Source organism: Oncorhynchus mykiss, chromosome 24, assembly GCF_013265735.2.
Source record: "Oncorhynchus mykiss isolate Arlee chromosome 24, USDA_OmykA_1.1, whole genome shotgun sequence".
Taxonomy (NCBI): domain Eukaryota; kingdom Metazoa; phylum Chordata; class Actinopteri; order Salmoniformes; family Salmonidae; genus Oncorhynchus; species Oncorhynchus mykiss.
The window spans coordinates 20,834,098-20,856,895 of NC_048588.1; the positions used below are offsets into that span (position 1 = coordinate 20,834,098).

Sequence of the window (22,798 nt, forward strand, 5' to 3'; positions counted from 1 at the left end):
TGTATTAATTTCAAAATGTGTTTTTTGCATATCCCAGTCTCCCTGAGAACCTCTGAGCGTGGGGTCACGGACAGGGACTGACATTATCAACAGCGAACCTGAAGCAATTTGGGTTAAGTGCCTTGCTCAAGGGCACATCAACAGATTTTTCAAATTGTTGGCTCAGAGATTCTAACTAGCAACTTTTTCGTTACTGGCCCAACACTCTAACCGCTAGTCTGTGTGTGTGTGTGTGTGTGTGTGTGTGTGTGTGTGTGTGTGTGTGTGTGTGTGCGTGTGTGTGTGTGTGTGCGTGTGTGCGTGTGCGCGTGTAATGCAGTGTGGAGTGGGATCCACAAGATTGTGGTAGATCCTGGGCGGAGTTGCTGTAAAATCCTACCCTACAGAGCTTCCCGTCGTCGCTCACTCGATGCGCTCCCACATTTGTTTGCCAAGGCAAGTGAGAGAGCACATGTTATACAGCAGTAACTGCATACAGTTAGTGAATATTTAACCCTGAAGTTTACGGAAAGAAGTTAACTGATCGATAATAACAAACATATTATCGAACTTTAGGAACAGCAGGGCAAGGATATCTGGCATTCGCCAGGATGCATTTTTCCGGCTGTCTGTGTGCCCTCCTCGTCGCGCTTGTCTACCAAGGTACTGTATGTAGCCTATCATGCATCATATCCTATCATGCATCATATCTTACATTGTTTAAAAGAAAACTGATACATTTTGTCAACATTTTTAATAAACACATCATGGGAATTGCATGGTGATGATGAGTTTGTAGACGATACATCTGACGTGAAAATACATGTCATTCGATTAGCAATCTTGATTTACACTGAGGTTTGTGAATACAGAGTTATAGCTAGTTATAGTCATGGTTAGAACGTTATTTTGCCGCTCTACCATTATTGCTCATAGCATAACTACTGCGTAACTACAAGTTGTATAGCGCACAACCACTGGCCACACTTCGTGGGAGTGTTGAGCAGGTTTTGCCAGGTGATAGTCATGCGCTCTCAATTTGGGAGCGCTGTCCTCTCATTTTATTTAAATAATTACAACAGTAAATCGACTTTTCACAATAATTTGTGTGGTAAACGTTCATTCCGAAACATATACATTACGCACTCAAACGCGCACACTTACCAGTGTTTTCCCACGAGGCAGGAACGCCTTGCAGATTAAAGTTGGGCTTTTTTACATTCTGTAAATGTCGTTAAAGAAAGCTTTTTTTCCAATCCAACAAGTATGCACCATGTGTTTAAGCATTCAGACGCAACATTTAACCAATCTGCAGTGGAGCTCTGAATAGTCCTTTGGGAGAGGGAAAAACCTGTTCTCAGAGCATTTCGTATTATTTTTTACGTAAATCAGAGACACTCCATTTAGTATGATATCTTATGTTTCGTATGGTATGTATTAATTTATGGATGTCCATCACCCATTTCATATGATATGTTACGAAATACAATTAGTATAATATGTTACGAATTTTCAAACTTTCAATATGTTACGAATTTGCTAAATGCGTGATTTGTTACGAATTCCAGCTAGGTGGCGCTAGCTAGGCTAGGGGTTAGGTTTAAGATTAGGAGTTAGGTTAAATCAAAATCAAATCAAATGTTATTTGTCACATGCGCCGAGGGGTTAGGTTTAGGGGAATAATTAGCTAAAAGGGTTAAGGTTAGGGGAAGGGTTAATTAACATGCTACGCTGTAGCAAAGTAGCTTAAAAGTAGTAAGTAGTTGAAAAGTTGCTAATTAGCAAAAAAAATGTAAGTTGTCCGTGATGAGATTCGAACGCACAACCTTTGGGTTGCTAGACGTTTGCGTTATATGCCCGACCAACCAACTGCCCTTTGTTTTTGTCTTAAGCAACCATCTGTCTTATGTAACCATACCAAACATAACATATCATACTAAATGGCGTGTCTTGGAATTACATACAGAATAATATGAAATGCTCTGCGACCAGGCTGGGAAGGGAGGTGGGTGATCTGACTTAGGTCCTCCTCTGTCTGACACTGTCACTTGACATGCCTGTCATTGTAAATTACAGTGAGCCTCACTTGTCACTGTCACCCGCTCTCAGGCGTTTTTACTTGAACTGGTTGGAAAAAAGAGCCTCCCCTATAATAATAGCATGTCGCGTGTTAACAGTTTTTCTCGTTGGACTGTGTGTTGTCGTTCTGTTGCCAATTGCCGCTGGTTTTAAAATAGTGGAATTTGAAGGCCTTTAGGGTGGGGCTGTAATTTAGGTTTATAGCCCCCCACATCAACATTTGATGAGTTAACATGATGCTGGCAGTTTGGCCGTCAGTCCTCCATAAATGGTGAAACCATGTGTCTGTTTGCTTGTTCTATGGAGGATTTATGATGACTTTTCAATGTGCTGGTTACTCATTACAACTTCATATGCAGTGTCATTTTAAGAAGCACTAGGAAACCATCTAGTTATTCATCTTCATCAAATCACAAAATTCCTTAGTCTAAACACCACATATTTCATCTATCACTCATGCCACCTTGTAAATGTTGAATTGGAGGTTTTAAACTAAGTGCTCAGTTTGTGAAGGTAGTTTTCAGAATAGACACCATCAGTCAGTAATTAGATACACTGTTGATATTTTATTCCAAAAATTCTCCTCTGGCAAGCTGTTCAGGCCAATCATGACCAAAACCTCCCGCAACCTGAACAGTTTCTTTCCCCTGGCTGTGGCCCTCACCAACCGGCCATTGGGTCCATAGAGACTAAAGGACTATGCACTCTATGCTGCACACGGGATCAAGCCATCTCTGAACTGTACACAAAATAACTGCACTATACTGCATTGCACTCTGTTCATCTCTCTGTATTTAGATATATTCATACTGATACTGTATATCAACTGTATACCCATCATATATTTGTTTACTGACTGCACATTCTCTTAAATGTTTATCCTCAGTCTATCTAGTTGTATATAATGTACCATATGTCAACTTTGTTTAAACTCCACTGTCGGTATTCTGGCTCTAAAGGTTGTCTATGACTAGCAGCACCATATCACCAAGTCACATTCTGAGTATGTGTAAACGTACTTGGTGAATAAAGGTGATTCGGATTCCATTGCTGTGACCCTCAGCCTAGACCAGATAGTGCTGGAAAAACAGGGCCCTGAAAGACTTTTAGAACAAATAGTCTGCATAGGTGCATTTGTTTTTTTGTTCCCTGCTTTCCCGCCACCCCTCCCCCATCCTCACCCTACCCCCCCTGGAATAGACAACACTCAGTCACACCTGGTATTACTCGTCAAGCAAGTAGGGCTCTTCATTTGCTAATGGACTAATCTGGCCCCTGTTCGCGTGGGGACCACAAGGTTTCATTGTCTGAGTGAAACCTCATTGAAATATATTCATCCACTTTCTCACTCTCCGTAACCAGTTTTTGTCCTGACATGATAGATACATGTTCAGTTGATTGGTGTAGAGAAAGACTGGAGCGATTTGCATTCTCAGTTTGCACTTGGGATTTTGCGCATGTTAATTTGTGTGACTGTGCACGTCACGTCTTGTTTAGAGGCGGGTTTGTCTAGATGTTTGTGGTTGTTCTATCTCCCATTGACTCCTTATACAATGTAGCCAGCCCTTCATGCAAAATGTAGTTTCATGGATGGAAAGCACAATAACATGAAACTCTTCATCCTTAATCGTAGATGTTTATGATCCAGATCCTATTTTCAAAGGAGAGTGTATGTGGGTGGGGCAAGACAGTGATATCAGATAATGCAATTGTAATATCATTGTTAACTTGATGTCCTACAGTTAAATAAAGGTTAAATAATAAAAATGTAAATGCTGATGACAAGTTCCATCACAGTGTTACAGGGAGGTGACATGTTAGAAAATAAATAAAGTACCACTGCCATGCTGAAAATGCCACACTTTAGCTCTGAGGAGAGTGGGTGTCACTCAGGATGACATCATCATTTTGTGTGCTCTACACTTGCATTTACAGATCTTCAATCTGTAAATCATTCCTGTAGTATCTTTACAGAAAATGTCACCATCCTACATCATAATACTGCAAATATGGATGTTTTTAATTAGTTATTTGTGCATTGCAGGACAGCATCAACAGTTTGGTATACAGGACTATATATTTATTCCTATGAGTGTCTTTCTCTCCTTTTCTGAATTCATTTCCTACCCCTCATTTAGATATGAATTACTGAAAATGGCCTTAATCACACATCATACCCAATAAACATACCACTTTTATCCAGCTTTGCAAATGTTCAACTCGCACTGACAGCTCTTCATTTCCTTCAAAGCCACTGTGGGACAGTCAGTGTTGTGTTTGAACTGACAGTTTATGTATGTCATAGGAAATTGCAATGAGCAACGTTAAATGGTCTCATTCTTTGAGGGTATCTCTTGCTTTTCTCAGTCTTTCCACTATATCATTGAAGTGCTAGAAAACAACTGGTGAAAAAAGAAAAGAACTTGTATATTTCGATAAGGGGCATCATATTTTGGGCAATCTGGGAGTGGGAGGACATATTAATTCTAGTAAACCTACTGCGCTATTGTGGCTCTGCCTCTTTATAATTTAATCCAGATTAGGGTCATAGAGACTAATTTAGTTTTAATCCACTTTGAGGCCTCTCGAGAAAAGGGGTGAGTGAAAGATGGAACCTATCCTTTTACCCAAATGCTGTGGATGAGGGTGAGCTAGCCAATAGGTCAGGGTTCCCCAACTGGCCGCCCGTGGGCCGAATTTGGCCCGCAGGTGGTTTTTATTTAATTGGGAGGACAATGTGTACAGAGACAGTTGATTAGGTGGAGGGTCCAGGATCCTACTGAGGGACCTGTAGTGGTTGCAATGGCCCTGCTCTCTGTGTGTTCTCAGTCGTTAGTAGGACCAAAATTCAGTGTCTTTGTGTCTACATATCATTACGATAACTGCTGGTGAACTGGACAATATTTACCTAGCTATTTGAAGTGGAGCTTTCCCGATACAGCTAATATCACAGGTGAGAGGGAGAGCATACAGCTCTATGAATGAAAACGCATCCCTACACTTTAGGAAAAGGGGTTCCAAAAGGGTTCTTTTGTCCTCATAGGAGAACCCTTTTTGGTTCTGTGGAGAGGGTTCTATATTGAACCTAAAATGATTCTTCCTCGAACCAAAAAGGTTTCTTCAAAGTGATCTCTTATGGGGGGGGGCAGCCGAAGAACCCTTTTAGGTTGTAGATAGCACCTTTTTTTCTAGGAGTGTACATGAGTGAGAATGGGCTGTGATATGCACACATCTAGCATACTAGATTCATTCACTCTGGTTCAATCTCTGATTTCTTCCTTGAAATGTTCAATTCTCAGTATTCACTTAGTTTAGAGAAAAGTATCGCCACTTTCTGTTAAGAGCTCAGGATTCTCCGACATTATCTGTAGTGAGAAAATGTTTCAGCACTACAGAGCTATAGTCAGGCAGCAATGAGAACATTTAAGCCAACACAGAAAACAGTGTATTTCCGCAAAAAAAGAGTATTCACAGTGACTGGACACACACAGCTGTAAGATGTACAGCTTTGCTTAAGGAAAATGAAAGGGCTTGTGTGGCCATTGTAATCAGTCTCAAACAATGACTCACTGGTGAAAAAAACATTTGGTCTGCCTGTGACAGTTTTACACACGAGGGTGTCAGTAAAACAGCCAATGGAGTCTCAATTACACTAGCTAGTATGATTAGCTCATCCCAGTTTTAGAAAGGAGCGGGAGATACGTTCGGTTTCAACAGTCATGATTGAGATTTCCCCTTAATCCTCCCCTTATCCAGAAAACTCACAACTCTGCTTGTATTGTCACTGGTTAGACAGGTTGTAAAGGCCTGGGTGGGTTTTTATTAGACAGCTTAAGATATATGACATGTTTTACATATAGATTACATTTCCAGTCACACATTCCTGCGTGAAAGCTATAATGTGAAAATGTTGGAGAATGGCACAGAACACCCTGGTATTTCATTGAATGGAGATGCCAGCCTTCGAGTCCGCATATGTATTCTATCTTTCTTCATCATAGCACTCCTGCTATTCACACACAAAAAAATATATTTATTTGTTATATGGAGGGAGTAAATACATTTTAGAGAAAGCCTTTAATAACAGGAGTGAGATGACTGTGCAACAGCACTCTCTCCCTACCTAGTCCCTTATGCTGAAATGCACCCATTGAAATGTATGAGGGTATCTTTGGATTTGGGGAAAGTCTACAGCGCACTGGAAATGGCTCGGCCCCTGTTTTGGGACAAAAAAGTGAGGTTGTTTCTCTGTTTTGTTATTCACATTATCCCCCCTGCTTTCTCTGGGTTCCTGCGGACTCCCCCCGACAGTATTGATGCTGACTTCTCCTGCCGTCTCCTCTCTTTGTCATGAAAAGATGGAACAGCCCACCCCCCCTGGGAGGGCATTGAGTATCTTCCCCCTGTTCTCCCACCTCTCATATGCGCAAGGCAATCCAAGCCTACTGGGGGAAAGTAGGTCTGGTCCATATGAAAGCTAATGACATGGCCCATAATGAATGACACAACAATCTTAGTTGAAATATTCCTTGGAAAGCTTTTTACTAGGTGTCATTTAATTAGAATAGTTAATTAGCTATACCATTAGCTGTGTGCATGAAGAGGAAGGGGAGGTGTTCCCAAACTCTTTGTTCTCAGAACTCATAGAAGAAAATGTATCTTGTCTTCTTTTCCTCACATTGCCTGATGGAATCTGAAAAGAGAAAAAGCAGAAATCGCTCTCAATAAGAGAGCTCCTAAGCACTAGGAACTCAACCAGACCCACTAAAGGTCAGTGGGGAAACTGCCAAAATGTACACACCCATAAAGTGATTATATTGCCACCTATTTACATGGAGTCAGGGCTGAAGCTGGTGGTACTATTGTATCACACCTATTTTTGAATCTCTCTGCAATCCAGAGCGGTCTATTGAGATGACAATGTCATTGTCCAAAAGATGAAGCAGAAATAAGAAGCATTGGGCAATAAAATGTCATGCAATTTTCACTTTCCCATTCACTTTTAAATCGCTTATTGGTCAGAAACAGTCCATCAATAGTGACTGGTCTCTATTCATTCAAACGTTATTTTGCAATTTTCAGCCATGAAAACACAATGTCATATTTAGTGTAGCTCCATGAAGTATCCTGCCCCAGGGATCCAAACATAAGTGTTTTGTGTCTGCATTTGACCTCAGTAGTCCCCCATTCTAGCCTTTATAAAAGCTAGTTCTTTGTGCACTGTTGATGTCCCTCATCTATCCTTCTGAGAAGGCGGCACACTACGGAGCCTGGAGCTATCTATGATTACATGCTGCTTCAGATGAACTTGCAGGAGTTCTCATTCAAACCCAGAGAGCGCCTCACTTTCAACAAGGGACAACACTCAGTCACTGCATATCTCTGCTTTCTGGAGATTAAAACGCCTGTCATTTTTGCATGCCAGGGTATATAAACTCGTAAAAATACAGAATATCATATTCAACCCTTTTTCTTCAGCCCACTCACATGTCAAGAGTGCAGGGTGTACTCTTCCTTAGTTGCTTTGAAGTATTCTTCAAGGTCCTAAACATGTTGCTCAGGCAGTTTCAATTGCATGCTTCCTCTCATGCGTTGGATTCCTGGCTCTAAATCCCAGGTGGTAAAGGACTTTGTAAGAGAGTGGTATTTATGCTGATACTTATCTGGCTGTGGAGCTCTCGCTGCCTGGAATTCAAAGCCTTGTATTAGCCTTGGGTGTATGGAGTTCCTTCACCTGATGCGTACATGAAAAATCCAGAACCAAGGCTTTTGTGATCATTTGAAACAATACATTTTAGTTCATCTTTTATATATTCTAAACATAAATCTGAATGATTATTTTTACCATATGATAAAAGTATGTTAAAAGGTGTCTGGTGAGGTTGAGATCTAGACATATTTACTTGTCACTTCCTGACCATAGAGAGCCCTTATTTTCTATGGTAGAGTAGGTCATGACTGGGCGTGACTGGGGGGTTTTCTAGTTGTTATTTTCTATGTGGGGTTCTAGTTTAGTTTTTCTATGTTGGTGTTTGGTATGATTCCCAATTAGAGGCAGCTGGCTATCGTTGTCTCTAATTGGGGATCATATTTAAGTAGCATTTTTTCCACCTGTGTTTTATGGGATATTGTTTTGAGTTAGTGTATGTTACACCTCTTAGTTACGGTTCGTTGTTTGTTTCATTCTTTCTTTGTTGTTTTGTGCGTTTCTAATAAATAATATGTGGAAACCATATCGCGCTGCAGCTTGGTCCGATAATTATTCCAGCGAACGTGATAATTGCTGGTCAGTCACTGGTTGATTCTGGCCTTAATGGCGTGATCCTCATAAAACTGCATTGTGAACGACCACTGCAATTTACTGTTTATATAGAAGGTGTATATACAGTACAGTGTATTATTTTTATTAAATCTAAGTACTCAGAATTCTTCACACCAGCTCTATTATCTTAGATGTTGAACCACTTCACTTTCAATGAAGTAAAATGATGCTCTAGTAAATGTGTCACAGTGTGGATGCCGTTGATAATGAATGCCATGTAAAACTGTGAGGTGTTTCATTAGCTAGTTGCTACTGTGCAGTAGCTGTATTCTAACCCTTCCATTGTCAGACATTAGTGGGTAGGTGAAAAGCCTCTTGTGCACCATTTAGATGGAGAACCTAATTATCTAATGGGACTCATCTTGAGAGGTCAAGTAGCCCCATGTTCCTGCAGAGAATTCTGAAAAGTACTTTAACTCCCATCGGAGCTGTTAAACCAGGGTTTCCCAAACTCGGTCCTTGGGACCCCAAGGGGTGTACTTTTTGGTTTTTGCCATAGCTCTACATAGCTGATTCAAATAATCACCTAATTATCAAACTAATCATCAAGCTTATCTATGCATTGTCACTCCACCCCTACCTACATGTACAAATTACCTCGACTAACCCGTACCCCCGCACATTGACTTGGTACCGGTACCCCCTGTATATAGCCTCGTTATTGTTATTTTATTGTGTTACTTTTTATTAACATTTTTATATTTAGTTTATTTATTAAATATTTTCTTAACTCTTTTTCTTGAACTGCATTCTTGGTTAAGGGTTTGTAAGTAAGCACCTGTAAGCATCAATTTGATTTGATATGAAAAGCTTTGATAATTTGAATTAGCTTTGTAGTGTTAGGGCAAAAACAAAATGTGCACTCTTTGGGGTCCCCAGGACCGAGTTTGGGAAACGCTGTGTTAAGCAGTGAGACAGCTTAAGACGGATCACAGGAATTTGCAATGAAACACTAGAATCTGTTCTACAATGATGAGTCTTTTGCTTTAGAAACACCTTTCATGTCAGAGAGAAGGAATTGTGTTTTCTAAAGGAATCACAAACAAATTCAGCTGCATAGTTCCGTGTCAAATAAATGCTGCATTATTCGAAGTGCCAGCCCCAGTATATGAGAGCGAAGCAGTTGTAAAATAAACTTCCAGGTGTTTCATTTTGAGTAATGGAGGTGCCATAACCCATTATGAATGTGTTTGCATTCTCACCTGCAGTAGATACAACGAGGAGAGGATTTCTCTTTTCCTAATGTAATGATAGTGATTTCATTTAAATTCTCCGGGTTATGCAATAAGAGATTCTCACAATGGAAAATGCATAACAATTGGCTAGTCATATTAGTTTATGTGTTGTATGGATGAATGGGTATGGCATTCCCCCTCTCTCTCTGAGGAATTCTCTGGATTACCTGTCCCATGCTCTAGACCTTGCCATTGTGTGTTTGCCTATAAACAGATCTGACACAGGCAATGCATCACAGTGGAGAGCATCACTACCCCTGTCTGCCATTACATGCACATTTACCCAGACAGTAATGTCTCCAGATGGCCTCGCCAGTAATTGGATCGCTTTGTCACCCTTTGGCACCAGACAGTACTTTTCCGGGTTCTCATATACATTTGTTATTGATGTCCATGCTTCATAGAGTGTTGTCTCATATTGTGATCCCCACACAGAATGTTGCTGTTGCTTGTTCTTTTGTCCGTGTGGACTGTTGAGAGGCTGTTGTTCTGTACGTACGGAATGTTCTAGGGCAGGTTTTACATTTGACTATTCAAAGTGTGAGGATCCAGCCCAAGAGCTCTCCAAGCCAACGGACTCTTTAATCAGGAGATGTTTGCTGCGTGGATTCATTCTGTTGGAATGATATGAGTCATACAGCTGAAATGTTGCTTATCGACAGGCTCCTGTGAAGTTATCGTGTCTTTCTGCTGCTGGTGATAGTGAAGGCAAATCAGCTCATTATCAGGGGAATCGGCAAACCTCCTGTTCAAAAGCACCAATGTTGGAATATGTTCTGTACAGACAGACAGGAGGGGATACTAGTGAAAGACGCATGGCGCCAGGCTAAATGGTTTAAAGCACTTATGTTGATATATGGCTGCTCTCGTGTGATGATGGAAGGAGAAAAAGCAATGGCCATTGAGTCATTTGTAGTAAAACTAATGAAAATATGTTACACCTGAGAATGAATGCTCATAAACGAGGGACACTTAAGTGAATGGTAATACTCGATGTGAGGTGACAGTTCTAACAATTGATTGATTTGAAAAGTAAATACAAGTGTTCAACTTCTCTCCTTTGTTTCTGAAGAACGTAATAATCTTACCAGAACATAACCTTTTTAAACAAGTCATGTTCTCTACCCCACTCTGTGTATAAAATGTATTAATTTTAGTTTTATAATACTCCCTGTGTTTTCAAGCCTTTAAAAAAAATGGAACATTTGTCAGCAGTAGGCAGTGAACTTAAATAAGCAATTTTGTCTTGTAATTGTGAGGGGAAGAGTGGCTGAAGTATGCAATTTTCACAAAGTGCTTGAATGACATTTGAATGTATGCAATTTCTCCCATGGATTTTTGTGACAATGCCACGTTTTATAATAATGGGTCAAAAGCATACTTATATTATCATTTTTCACGTGCCCACATTTGCATATTTACTGTATGTAGTACACTTACGTATTTTATGCTAACTGTAATCTCGCCAAAATCCCTGCACAGAAATGCTTATTACATACTTAGTGGAATACAGCCTCTTGAGGATTTAATCACATCTTATGAAGGTTGATAGTAAATTCATTATCTTTTCTGTACAGTTGTCTGTTGGGGAACAGCTTTGCATTGCACACTTTAATTGACTGAAAGCCTACTTAAATTGAAAAATACATCTGCATATTATGATTATGTTGGGAGAGCGCTCAAGCACTGCAGTGTGGTGGTTAGAAAACGACAGGTATTAAAACCTACTGCCTCCCGAGCTTTACAGGCTGCATCCTGCTCAACCAGTTTGAAAAATACTTTTTAATTTAAAAAAAAGTTGTATAATTGTAAGTGTCGCTCTTTGCCAGCGAGGCCAGGCGTGGAGACAGTGATAACAGTGTAGTAATAGTTGTAGTAATAGTTGAGTTCAGAAGGACATTGGGTTTTCAACTCATGCTGTCCTGGAGGCATCCATGTTAGTCACTGGACTGTGTGCTCAGTCTGTTATTGGACCAGCACAGCGTTCCCTCTCTCCATTTCTCCTAAATCTCTGTGTTAATCTCTCTGAGGGAGTGGAGGGGGGAGATCACTACACTCTATTCTAGATACATGGCTCATTATTGACCTCAGGGTCAACAGGCAGAACCTTTGGCAGCCTAGCCCAGAACCCCAGAATGGGGGGTGCCAAAGAGTGTGCCAAGTCACACACAAAAGCTTTCTCTGTTTTGTTCTGCACATTGAATGTTACTTCCCGGTCCACTTTATTTAGATAGTATATCTGTAGATGCTCTACCGACTGTCCACAGAATATCAGTAACATTTGTACTAACTATCTACTAACTCTAGCTCTAGCTCTAACCCTAACCTTGACCCTTATTCTAACTCTAAACTGAACCCTAACCTTAACCCTTACCCTAACCCTTATTCTAACCCTAACCGTAATATTAGCAAGCAGATGCTTATCAGCAGATAGTTTGTTGATATTATGACTGTTTTATCTATTATCTGTAGAGCATCTATCTGTAGAGCATCTAAAGATGCTAAATCTGCATGATATAAATAAAGTGTGACCTCCCTTGTTATACATTTACTAAATCAGAGTAAACAATATTATTTCTGCAAGGAAGACGAGAAACGACATCGTCCTTTTGGAATTGATAGAAACTGTAACTAGGAGCGTGATATCCCCCTCATAAATCAAATCAAATATTATTGGTCACATGCACTGAATACAACAGGTGTAGACTTTACAGTGAAATGCTTACTTACGAGGCCTTTTCCAACAATGCAGAGTTAAAAAGTAAGAGAAATATTTGCTAAATAAAAAAGGAAATCGTAACTATATAGAGACTATATACAAGGAGTACCAGTACTGAGTCAATGTGCAGGGGTACGAGGTAGTTGAGGTAATTGAGGCAAGTCAGTATGTACATATAGGTAGGGGTAGAGTGACCAGGCAATCAGGATATATCATAAACAGGATATATAATAAACAATGTAGCAGCAGTGTATGTGAAGAGTCTGAATGTGTGTGTGTGTGTGGGGGGGGGGGGGGGGGGGGGTCAATATGTGTGTGTGTGTAGGTATCCATTGGATGAACTGTTCAGCAGTCTTATGGCTTTGGGGTAGAGGTTGTTTAGGAGCTTTTTGGTCCCAGACTTGGCACTCTGGTACTACTTGCAGTGCAGTAGCAGAGAGAACAGCCTATGACTTGGGTGGCTGGAGTCTCTGACATAGCCTTAGACATTTTCAACCTGTCACTGCAGTCCTCCAAAACATGTGACGTTGGTTGGTGGGCATAACATTTTAAAATACACAGACAGGATGCCCATGCAGGTATTTAATCACCTGTGTGTATTATCTGCATTCCATGTGTTCATTCATGTTATCTGTGTTGCCTTCTGAGTGACCTCAAACCCCCAGTGTTTAGAATGTCAAGCAGAACACAAACTCTCCGAATTCACAGCTAATGCCCTCTTAATACCAACCAGGCTGTGGACCTTATTGGAATGGAAGACAGGCCTGGTCTGTTTCACAGTGAAGGGTTGAAAGGTCAGTTCTGTCATTAGATGTTCCACAACACAGTGCACTACTTACTGGGATCAAGAGGAAGCATCAAGCACCGCTATGGCAATTACACAAGATGAAAGCCATTGCCGGCAGTCAGTTGAACAAATGGACATGTTTGTATTAGCTTTTTTACAACATAATAAGACATACATTATTGATAGTGCAAAGTACAAACAAACAATGAAACTGTAGGTTCTGTTGAGTGTATACACCCATTAATCATTCATTTTGCATCGGGGAAATGTCAACTCCTGCTTCTTACACCATCTAATGAAGCACTTTCAGATCAATAGCTGGATGGTGTTTTGTTTACACATAAATATAAGTGATCAGCCTTGGGGTCGTATCACCTAACTCCCTCCACACACACCCCCATCCAAACAGCCAGGGCAGGAGTGGGGCTGCTAGCATGATTGAGGCTATAGAAAAGGGAGAGAGAGAGAGAGAAAGAGAGAGAGAGAGAGAGAGAGAGAGAGGGAGGAAGGGGGTAGTAATGAGCCCTGCAGGGGATGCTTTAGGCGGAGACGAGTGCCTGTAACTGAAACATACTAGATGTTTGAATGCAGGTTAAACTACAGTCATTCTTACACGAAGGGCAATGGGTTAAGAGCAGCCTATAGCTTTGGTTCCTCTCTGTTTTAATCTGACTACTCCAAAGTGCCTTTCCTTGTCATTGTTGATATAATAGGCTAGCCACAAGGGTTTTGGGTGTCCAGGCTTGCTTGTGAAGTGGTTTGTTACAGGGACATTGTTAGAAACCCCCAGGGCTACTAATGAAATTGAACTGAATGGTAAATTGAATGTCAAACGAACCCAGTCTGAGAGAGGACTGGGCCTAGAAATTGTGCTCATGCTCTGCTGCTTGTGTGCTAGCTTTGCCTCAGGCAGGGAAGGATAGGATAAGAATTTTATGGCTGGCCATATGCAAAAAAAAACGAACATGTGCTGTCTGATGCAATACCTGTTGAAGAGGTGTGTTGAGAGTAGGAACACTTTGATGTCAAGAATGTTGTCTTCAAGTGCCAAGACCATTTTGAAGTTACCTTAATAACCCTTTTGTCATATCAAGCCTGTCAGAATGGACCAGTGTGCTATGTAATGATTTATCTGTGAGGAGGCTAATGTCTTTGTAAAGAATAGAAAGACCCTCACACTGTTTATGCTCCCAATTCCCCCGCTTTGTCTTTTCCATAGACATGGCGGAATCAATTCAATTTCTGCAGCAATTAGAAGAAACATGTTCTTCAAAGGTCACATGTCGACACAGCTGTTGAGCAGATGTTTAGTGAATAAGCTGGAAAGAAATAACACTGAGGTAAGAATGTCTGATTTGTCATCAAGTTCATTCAAAGTCAGACTCCAAAATGTGGTTCTGACTTGGTAATCAAGAAGCTCCATTAGCCCTCCCACACTGTTCTTTCACTCTGTAGTCTGACTAGTTCAAAGTTACATTAAGTGCTTCCGTAACATACAGTACGTAACCCATAGACCACTAGACTGAGGTAGTCTCCGTTTCTGCAGAAGCAGCAGAATGACATCATTGCTACAAATCTGGATGCAGTGAATTAGATTAGGAGTTAATGGACCACAGGGGAAGCGGTGTGGCTGTGCTTTGTTAATGTCCTGATGTGGCTTTAATGGCACGCCGTTAATGGGAGATGTTGGTGGATCTTTGGGGTCAGTACTGTGAGCCTCTGTTGGGGTTTGTTCCTTGTTCCTTGTCAATCATTGGCTCATTGGTGAAATTAGCATTCAGACAATTGCAGACAGAAGTTGACAACAGGAACATAGCACACATGTTTCTGAGTAAGTTCTGCACCCCACCTAAGGGCACAGCTGATTTTATACATGTGATCACTCCCTAGTGGTATGATCACCTACGTCAATGTATGTGTGTATCAATAAGCTGAGGTTACCTTATAAGGCAAACTAGTACAGTAGTTTCTCTGAATTTATTAGAATTGTCCACTGTCTCACAAGATCAAAATATCAAAACCAGACAGTGGTTACATCTCTTTATCTAGTTTCGGTCTGACTCAGGCCTAGCCTGCAAGCACACTCTCACAACAGCCAGGGCTTAACCACAAAGACTAATATAGATAGCTTGTGCAACGTATAGTGGCAGAGTTTTTAGACACATAGCAACAGTATCTTATTATAAGGCCTGCAGCAAAACATATGAATCTTAAGGTCCCCTTAATCAATAATGTGGAGGGTCTTTGGGACCCATCCCCTACACCTCCCATGATCTGGCCCTCCCTTGTCTGGAGAGACGTCCCTTAACCACCCCTTCCCTGGGGTCCCCTCCCCGGCCGCCCCCTTTAAATACATCATTCACAACATAATGGATGTGATTTCAGAGTGCACTTATCCCGTAACCCAACAGAAAGCAGTTCCTGTACCCTCCCTGCTCATCCACAGAGATAATTTATTAGGTTTTTTAAGAGGCTTTACTGGAGCTTGCGTTGGGTTTGAGTGCATAGAAGAGGACATTTGAAAGGTTAATGATTCCCACAAAATCAATTTCAGGCCAACCATGCTGGTCTTTCTAATTTGGTGGCTTTTCTTTTTTCTTATAATGTGCTTTGTCTCTTCCTGTCTGTCTCGTCCACGTACATGCAAACATAAATACATACATACATACATACAGTGGGGCAAAAAAGTATTTAGTCAGCCACCAATTGTGCAAGTTCTCCCACTTAAAAAGATGAGAGAGGCCTGTAATTTTCATCATAGGTACACTTCAACTATGACAGACAAAATGAGAAAAAAAATCCAGAAAATCACAATGTAGGATTTTCAATGAATTTATTTGCAAATTATGGTGGAAAATAAGTATTTGGTCACCTACAAGCAAGCAAGATTTCTGGCTCTCACAGACCTGTAACTTCTTCTTTAAGAGGCTCCTCTGTCCTCCTCTGTACATACATACAGTGCCTTGCGAAAGTATTCGGCCCCCTTGAACTTTGCGACCTTTTGCCACATTTCAGGCTTCAAACATAAAGATATAAAACTGTATTTTTTTTGTGAAGAATCAACAACAAGTGGGACACAATCATGAAGTGGAACGACATTTATTGGATATTTCAAACTTTTTTAACAAATCAAAAACTTAAAAATTGGGCGGGCAAAATTATTCAGCCCCCTTAAGTTAATACTTTGTAGCGCCATCTTTTGCTGCGATTACAGCTGTAAGTCGCTTGGGGTATGTCTCTATCAGTTTTGCACATCGAGAGACTGACATTTTTTCCCATTCCTCCTTGCAAAACAGCTCGAGCTCAGTGAGGTTGGATGGAGAGCATTTGTCCTCTTTTTTGTACTGCAGTATGGCACATCAGTCCTTAGACATAATGGCATAGCACAGCACAGATATAGCTTTGTAGTGTCCCAAAATTGAACTCTGTCTGTATTCTTACATAAATACAGCTATACTAATATAGGTAGCTGCCAAATTTCATTTGGGAGTGAACTTTCCCATATAAAAAACAATTATCAAACTAAACTATTAAAAAAAAATTAAAATGTTTTTTATTCAGCTTTATGGTAAGCATTTATTCCTAATTTCTCTAAGCTCCAAGGTAAACAGCATCCCCAGATATTCCTCTTTCTAAGTGAGTGCTCTGCTCAAGCATGTGAACATTTTTAATTAAACCATTTCAGTTAATTGGAAGTTAGAGATACAAGATTTTCTCTCTCGATTGCGCTGTCAGCAAGATTCAAAGCCTTCTTTAAATGAGCATAGGATAGATTGCAGGTTGAAAATGGAAAATTTAAGTATTAATCATTTACTGAAATTATCTGCCAATGATTTCCTCGTTTCATCACTGTAAAATCAACGGAGCTATTTTAGGCATTTACTGTTGGCAATAAAGATCAGTAACATACATTTTTTATGTTCAGTGACTCCTGAGCTTGAATGCTATTGAGCTGGAACCTGTGTGAATATCAAGGCCTGTTTTCTTCTCTGTGACACTGGGATGTGGAAGGCTTCTCTCATGGGAGGACAGGTGGAGGAAAATGAGGCACCTGTTCACAAACAATGCAAAGACTGCTGGGTAATTTGTTTGCATCACCTAGCGATGGCTTAGGGCTCAGAGGAGACAAGAGACAGAGAGAGGCTTCATATTGTCTGCCTCTTTGTGTTTACTCTTCAAAATAAACTCTGGTGATGGAGAATCTAGAATAGACTTTTCAGCAGGTGTTGCTGGTGCCTGTGTTGTAGGGTGATAAAATAAACGTGTTAAAAGGCCAATTCCACCACTTTTCAACATCATTTTCATTATCAGTACAATACCAGTGTCCCTGTCTACATATGTGAAAACGGCGCATTTCCACGCTTTATAGAAAATAATATGAAGTTAAAAAGTTTTACCCGATGACATCATAAAAAGTTCAAACATTTTAAAAACAGTCATTTTCAAACATTGTGAGATTCGCAGTGATGTGGAGAGCAAGAAAACACCCTCCCTCTGGCTAGAAACTCGTTGCAGGTTTTGAAAATGACCGTTTTATTTTTTACTTTTAATCCTACCTTTTGATGTCACAGACAAACATTTTTTAGGACCTTTCTTGTTATTGTTTTAACCACAGTTCATAGAAACGCGCTGTTTTCACATACACTCTGTGGACACCACTTCAAATTAGTGGATTTGGCTATTTCGGCCACACCTGTTGCTGACAGTTGAATGAAATCGAGCATACAGCCATGCAATCTCAAAAGACAACATTGTCAGTAGAATGGCCCATACTGAAGAGCTCAGTGACTTTTAATGTGGCACCGTCACAGGCACTGTCAAATTTCTGCCCTGCTAGAGCTGTCCCGGTCAACTGTAAGTGATGTTATTGTGAAGTGGTAACATCTAGGGGCAACAACGGCTCAACCACAAAGTGGTAGGCAACACAAGCACACAGAACGGGACCGCCAAGTTCTGAAGTGCGTAGCCTAAGATCACCATGCGCAATGCCGAATGTCAGCTAAAGTGGTGTAAAGCTCGCCGCTATTGGACTCTGGGGAGGTGGAAATGCGTTCTCTGAGGTGGTGAATCATGCTTCTCCATCTACCAGTCCGACGGATGAGTGCTACCTGCACGAATGTATAGTGCCAACTCTACAGTTTGGTGGTGGAGGAATAATGAATGATATGGGACTGTTTTTCATGGGGCAGGCAAGGGCCCTTAGTTCCAGTGAAGGGAAATCTTAATGCTACAGCATACAATGACTTTCTAGATGATTCTGTGCTTCAAACTTTGTGGCAACAGTTCCCTGTTTTAGCATGACAATGCCTCCGTGCACAAACCGGGGTCCATACCAAAATTGTTTTTTGACATCGGTGTGGAAGAACTTGACTGGCCTGCACAGAGCTCTGACCTCAACCTCATCAAACACCTTTGGGATTAATTGGAACGCCGACTGTGAGCCAGGCCTAATCGCCCAACATCAGTGCCCGACCTCAGTGACCTTTGTGGCTGAATGTAAGCAAGTCCCTGCAGCAATGTTCCAACATCTAGTGGAAAGCTTTCCCAGAAGAGTGGAGGCTGTTATAGCAGTGAAGAGGGTACCAACTCCATATTAATGTCTGTGATTTTGGAATGAGATGTTCGATGAGCAGGTGTCCACATACTTTTGGCTATGCAGTGTATGTAGACACTGGTTTGGTGCTGGCTATAATGCATGTGGTTGAAAAGTGGCGGAATTGCCCTTTAACCTGTTGGGTGTCTTTTCAGGGCCACATCCTGGATAGTATTAGAATAGTATCATTATGCACCGATCAAACAAAACATAGGTAACTGTGTATCATGTACCAACTTTATTTATTGGCATTGAGCAGTTGAAAGACGTCTAGTTTCTAGTCCTTCATGTTTTTATGTCTTTCTTCTCCTTTGTTTCCTGAGTATTACCTGCTACCACAAAGAGAGGGAAAATGGGGGACTTGATCCTGTCTAGTGGCAAGTCTGCACATGTACTGACTGAGGTCTCCTCAGGATCTGTCTTGGACAGAGATGACAGGAGATAGAATTTCAGTCATTAGATGACAATGGATGCGGGACAGGTGGGACTGCAGGCTAGGTATGGTATGAGCCCTTAAGACGTAAGGTGCTTGTATTTGTATTTATTATGGATCCCCATTAGCTGTTGCCTAGGCAGCAGCTACTCTTCCTGGGGTCCAGAAAAATTAAGGCAGTTATACATTTTTAAAACATTACGATACATTCATAAAGGATTTCACAACATATTAAGTGTGTGCCCTCAGGCCTCTACTCTACAACCACATATCTACAACACAAAATCCATGTGTACATGTGTGTATAGTGCGTATGTTATTGTGTGTTTGTATGCATGTGTCTGTGTTGCTTCACAGTCCCCGCTGTTCAATAAGGTGTATTTTTATCTGTTTTTTTTAATCAAATTTTACTGCTAGCATGAGTTACTTGATGTGGAATAGAGTTCCATGTAGTCATGGCTCTATGTAGTACTGTGCGCCTCCCATAGTCTGTTCTGGACTTGGGGACTGTGAAGAGACCTCTGGTGGCATGTCTTGTGGGGTATGCATGGGTGTCCAAGCTGTGTGCCAGTAGTTCAAACAGACAGCTTGGTGCATTCAACATGTCAATACCTCTCACAAATACAGGTAGTGATGAAGTCAATATCTCCACTTTCAGCCAGGAGAGATTGACATGCATATTATTCATGTTAGCTCTCTGTGTAAAACCAAAGGCCAGCCGTGCTGCCCTGTTCTGAGCCATTTGCAATTTTCCTAAGTCCCTCTTTGTTGCACCTGACCACATGACTGAACAGTAGTCCAGGTGCGACAAAACTAGCACCTGTAGGACCTGCCTTGTTGATAGTGCTGTTAAGAATGCAGAGCAGCACTTTATTATAGACAGCCTTCTCCCCATCCTAGCTACTGTTGTGTCAACATATTTTGACCATGTATCAGAACTCAGGATAAGACTCAGAAGCAGACAGCTAGAGTCACAGATGTTTATTGGCCCAAGCCGGGGGAGGCAAAAGACGGGTTGTAAACGGGTTAGAGTCAGGCAGGTACAGAACGGCAGGCAGGCTCGTGGTTAGGGCAGGCAGAAATGGTCAGAACCAGGGAAACTAGGAAACAGAACTTGAGAAAGTAGGGAAACGGGAAACACGCTGGTAAGACCTGACAAGACAAGACGATCTGGCAACAGACAAACAGAGAACACATGTGTAAATACACTGGGGATATGAGGAAGATGGGCAACACCTGGAGGGGGTGGAGACAAGCACAAAGACAGGTGAAACAGATCAGTGTGTGACACCATGACAGTTTACAATCCAGGGTTACTCCAAGCAGTTTAGTCTCCTCAACTCTCTCTTATTTCCACTTTATTCATTACAATATTTAGTTAAGGTTTAGGGTTTAGTGAATGATTTGTCCCAAATACAATGCTTTTGAAATATTTAGGAATAACTTATGCTCTTTGTTAAGTGTTGCTGTCATTTCAGTCGCTGTGGTAGCTGACGTATATAGTGCTGAGTCATCCTCATACATAGACACACTAGCTTTACTCAAAGCCAGTGGCATGTCGTTAGTAAAGATTTTAAAAAGTAAGGGGCCTAGACAGCTGCCCTGGGGAATTTCTGGTTATACCTGGATTTTGTTGGAGAGGCTTCCATTAAAGAACACCCTCTGTGTTCTGTTAGACAGATAACTCTTTGTCCACAATATAGCAAGGGGAGTAAAGCCATAACACATACGTTTTTTTCAGCAACAGACTATGATCGATAATGTCAAAAGCTGCACTGAAGTCTAACAAAACAGCCCCCACAATCTTTTTATCATCAATTTATCTCGGCCAATCATCAGTCAGTGCTGTGCTTGTTGAATGTCCTCCCCAATAAGCGTGCTGAAAGTCTGTAAAATAGCATTTTATCTCAAACACGTTTTTTTCCCAAAAATTTACTAAGGGTTGGTAACAAGCTGATTGGTTGGCTATTTGAGCCAGGTAAGGGGGCTTTACTATTATTTGGTAGGGGAATAACTTTTGCTTCCTGCCAGGCCTGAGGTCACGCACTTTCTAGCAGGCTTAAATTAAAAATATGGAAAATAGGAGTGGCAATATCATTCGCTATTATCCTCAGTGTTTACTTATTTACACCAAGATCTCACCAGTCATCTCAAACAGGCACAGCAGCTCAGGACAAGTCCCTTTTCAGCTGAGGTAGAGAACTCAGTTTATATGCCCCTTCTCCTCTAAGAGCTGCATGTTAAATATATTTTGTACTTTTCTGGAGTGACTGTCACTGTAACACAACCATTTTTTTGGTGTGGCCAGTAAATAGAGTATTCACTATAGCTGCATCTTTCCTTTCTGGTATTTCCTTCTTCTGGTACACAGGAACTCACAAGGAATGTGTTTCTTACAATGCCCTTCTTGCATCATCAACAACATATTCTTTACTACTCGTCATAGAGGCTGCAAATTTGGCAGTTCTGTCAGTTGTTTTGAAAATGGGGCTGTAGGCCTAAGTGTTGCTACACTAGCTCTGTGTAGAAAATAAAGCCAATGTTCCATCTGGAGGTTTTGTCACCATACTGTATATGATTGACTCTAATATCTGGGGAATCTACAGTAAGTCACATCTCCTATAGAGGACTGATTCATCATTGCACAGTTCAACAGAGCCCGGGGAAACACTTGTTTTGGTCTCAGTGTTAAAGCAACTACATGAACATTCAAATGTACCCTATTAAATAAATAATTGATTGCAAAATATATAGCCTAGCTTTGATAGTGAGAAAGAAACCTTGGGTTCCTCCTCATTTTTCTGCGTCTCAGAATCTCAGTACGAAATTTTTCAGTCCCCTCAGCCATAGAATTGATGACCTGAATTGATAAAACCCCAGCTTAATTTAGTCCCCATTAGAATTCTAGAATACTGCTGTAGATTACTGAGAATTTACAAGATAAAGCTCATTTTCTCACACATTTCAAATAAACAGACATAGCTCAAAAACAAAGAACAAATGACAATTACAAGTTAACTTACTTTTAAAGAGCACAACCTGACACCACATTCATGGCAATAGCAATAACATACATTTTGTCTTCCATTGTCTGAAGACACTCACTATCTAAAAATGATTAACACTCAACACAACGAAAAACCCTAGAGAATTTCATTGTGGTACATTTGATTAAATGGCTCACTCAACATGTACCAAGTATAATATATTATACTTATAAATATTATTTACATATAAATAAATACAATTATCCAAAATGTGACCAATTTTCAGAAATTATTTGAAAACCCACACAAAGTAGACGATATGATTGACAATGATTCTTAATTCTGTAAAAATGTGAACAACTATTTCAGAATGTAAGTAACCTCTCTCTATAAGATTCAGTACAGACCAGGCCTGACACAAAATATAGAAATAGCAGCCTACTGTGATAACAATTCAGTGAATGCAACAAGTATTAGATAGAGGCAGATAAAGAGAGAAGACACAAAACACAACAGTTCAGAAACAATAAAATATTTGTATGACAAAATATTTCACACTGTCACTTTAGTGTTTAGCCTTAAACATGTCATGGAACTTCTGGAAGTACTGCCCCATCCTGCAAAGTGGCACAGAACACGTAGAGCACACAAAGGATGTTTCTAC

At 40.7% G+C, this 22,798-nt stretch overlaps 1 protein-coding gene across 2 annotated transcripts in view; it reads left to right on the plus strand.

The window, feature by feature from the left end:
• Window positions 1-384: 384 nt before the first annotated feature.
• LOC110503979 (CD166 antigen homolog A) overlaps window positions 385-22,798 on the plus strand; it is a 68,868-nt gene continuing 46,454 nt past the window's right edge. The window contains exon 1 of one of the 2 annotated variants that reach the window (XM_021582692.2): window positions 385-642. In XM_021582692.2, the coding sequence (XP_021438367.1) occupies window positions 591-642 (52 nt within the window). In that variant the 5' untranslated portion in view covers window positions 385-590. The remainder of the gene's footprint in view (window positions 643-22,798) is intronic. The other variant, XM_021582691.2, reaches the window with a different exon arrangement.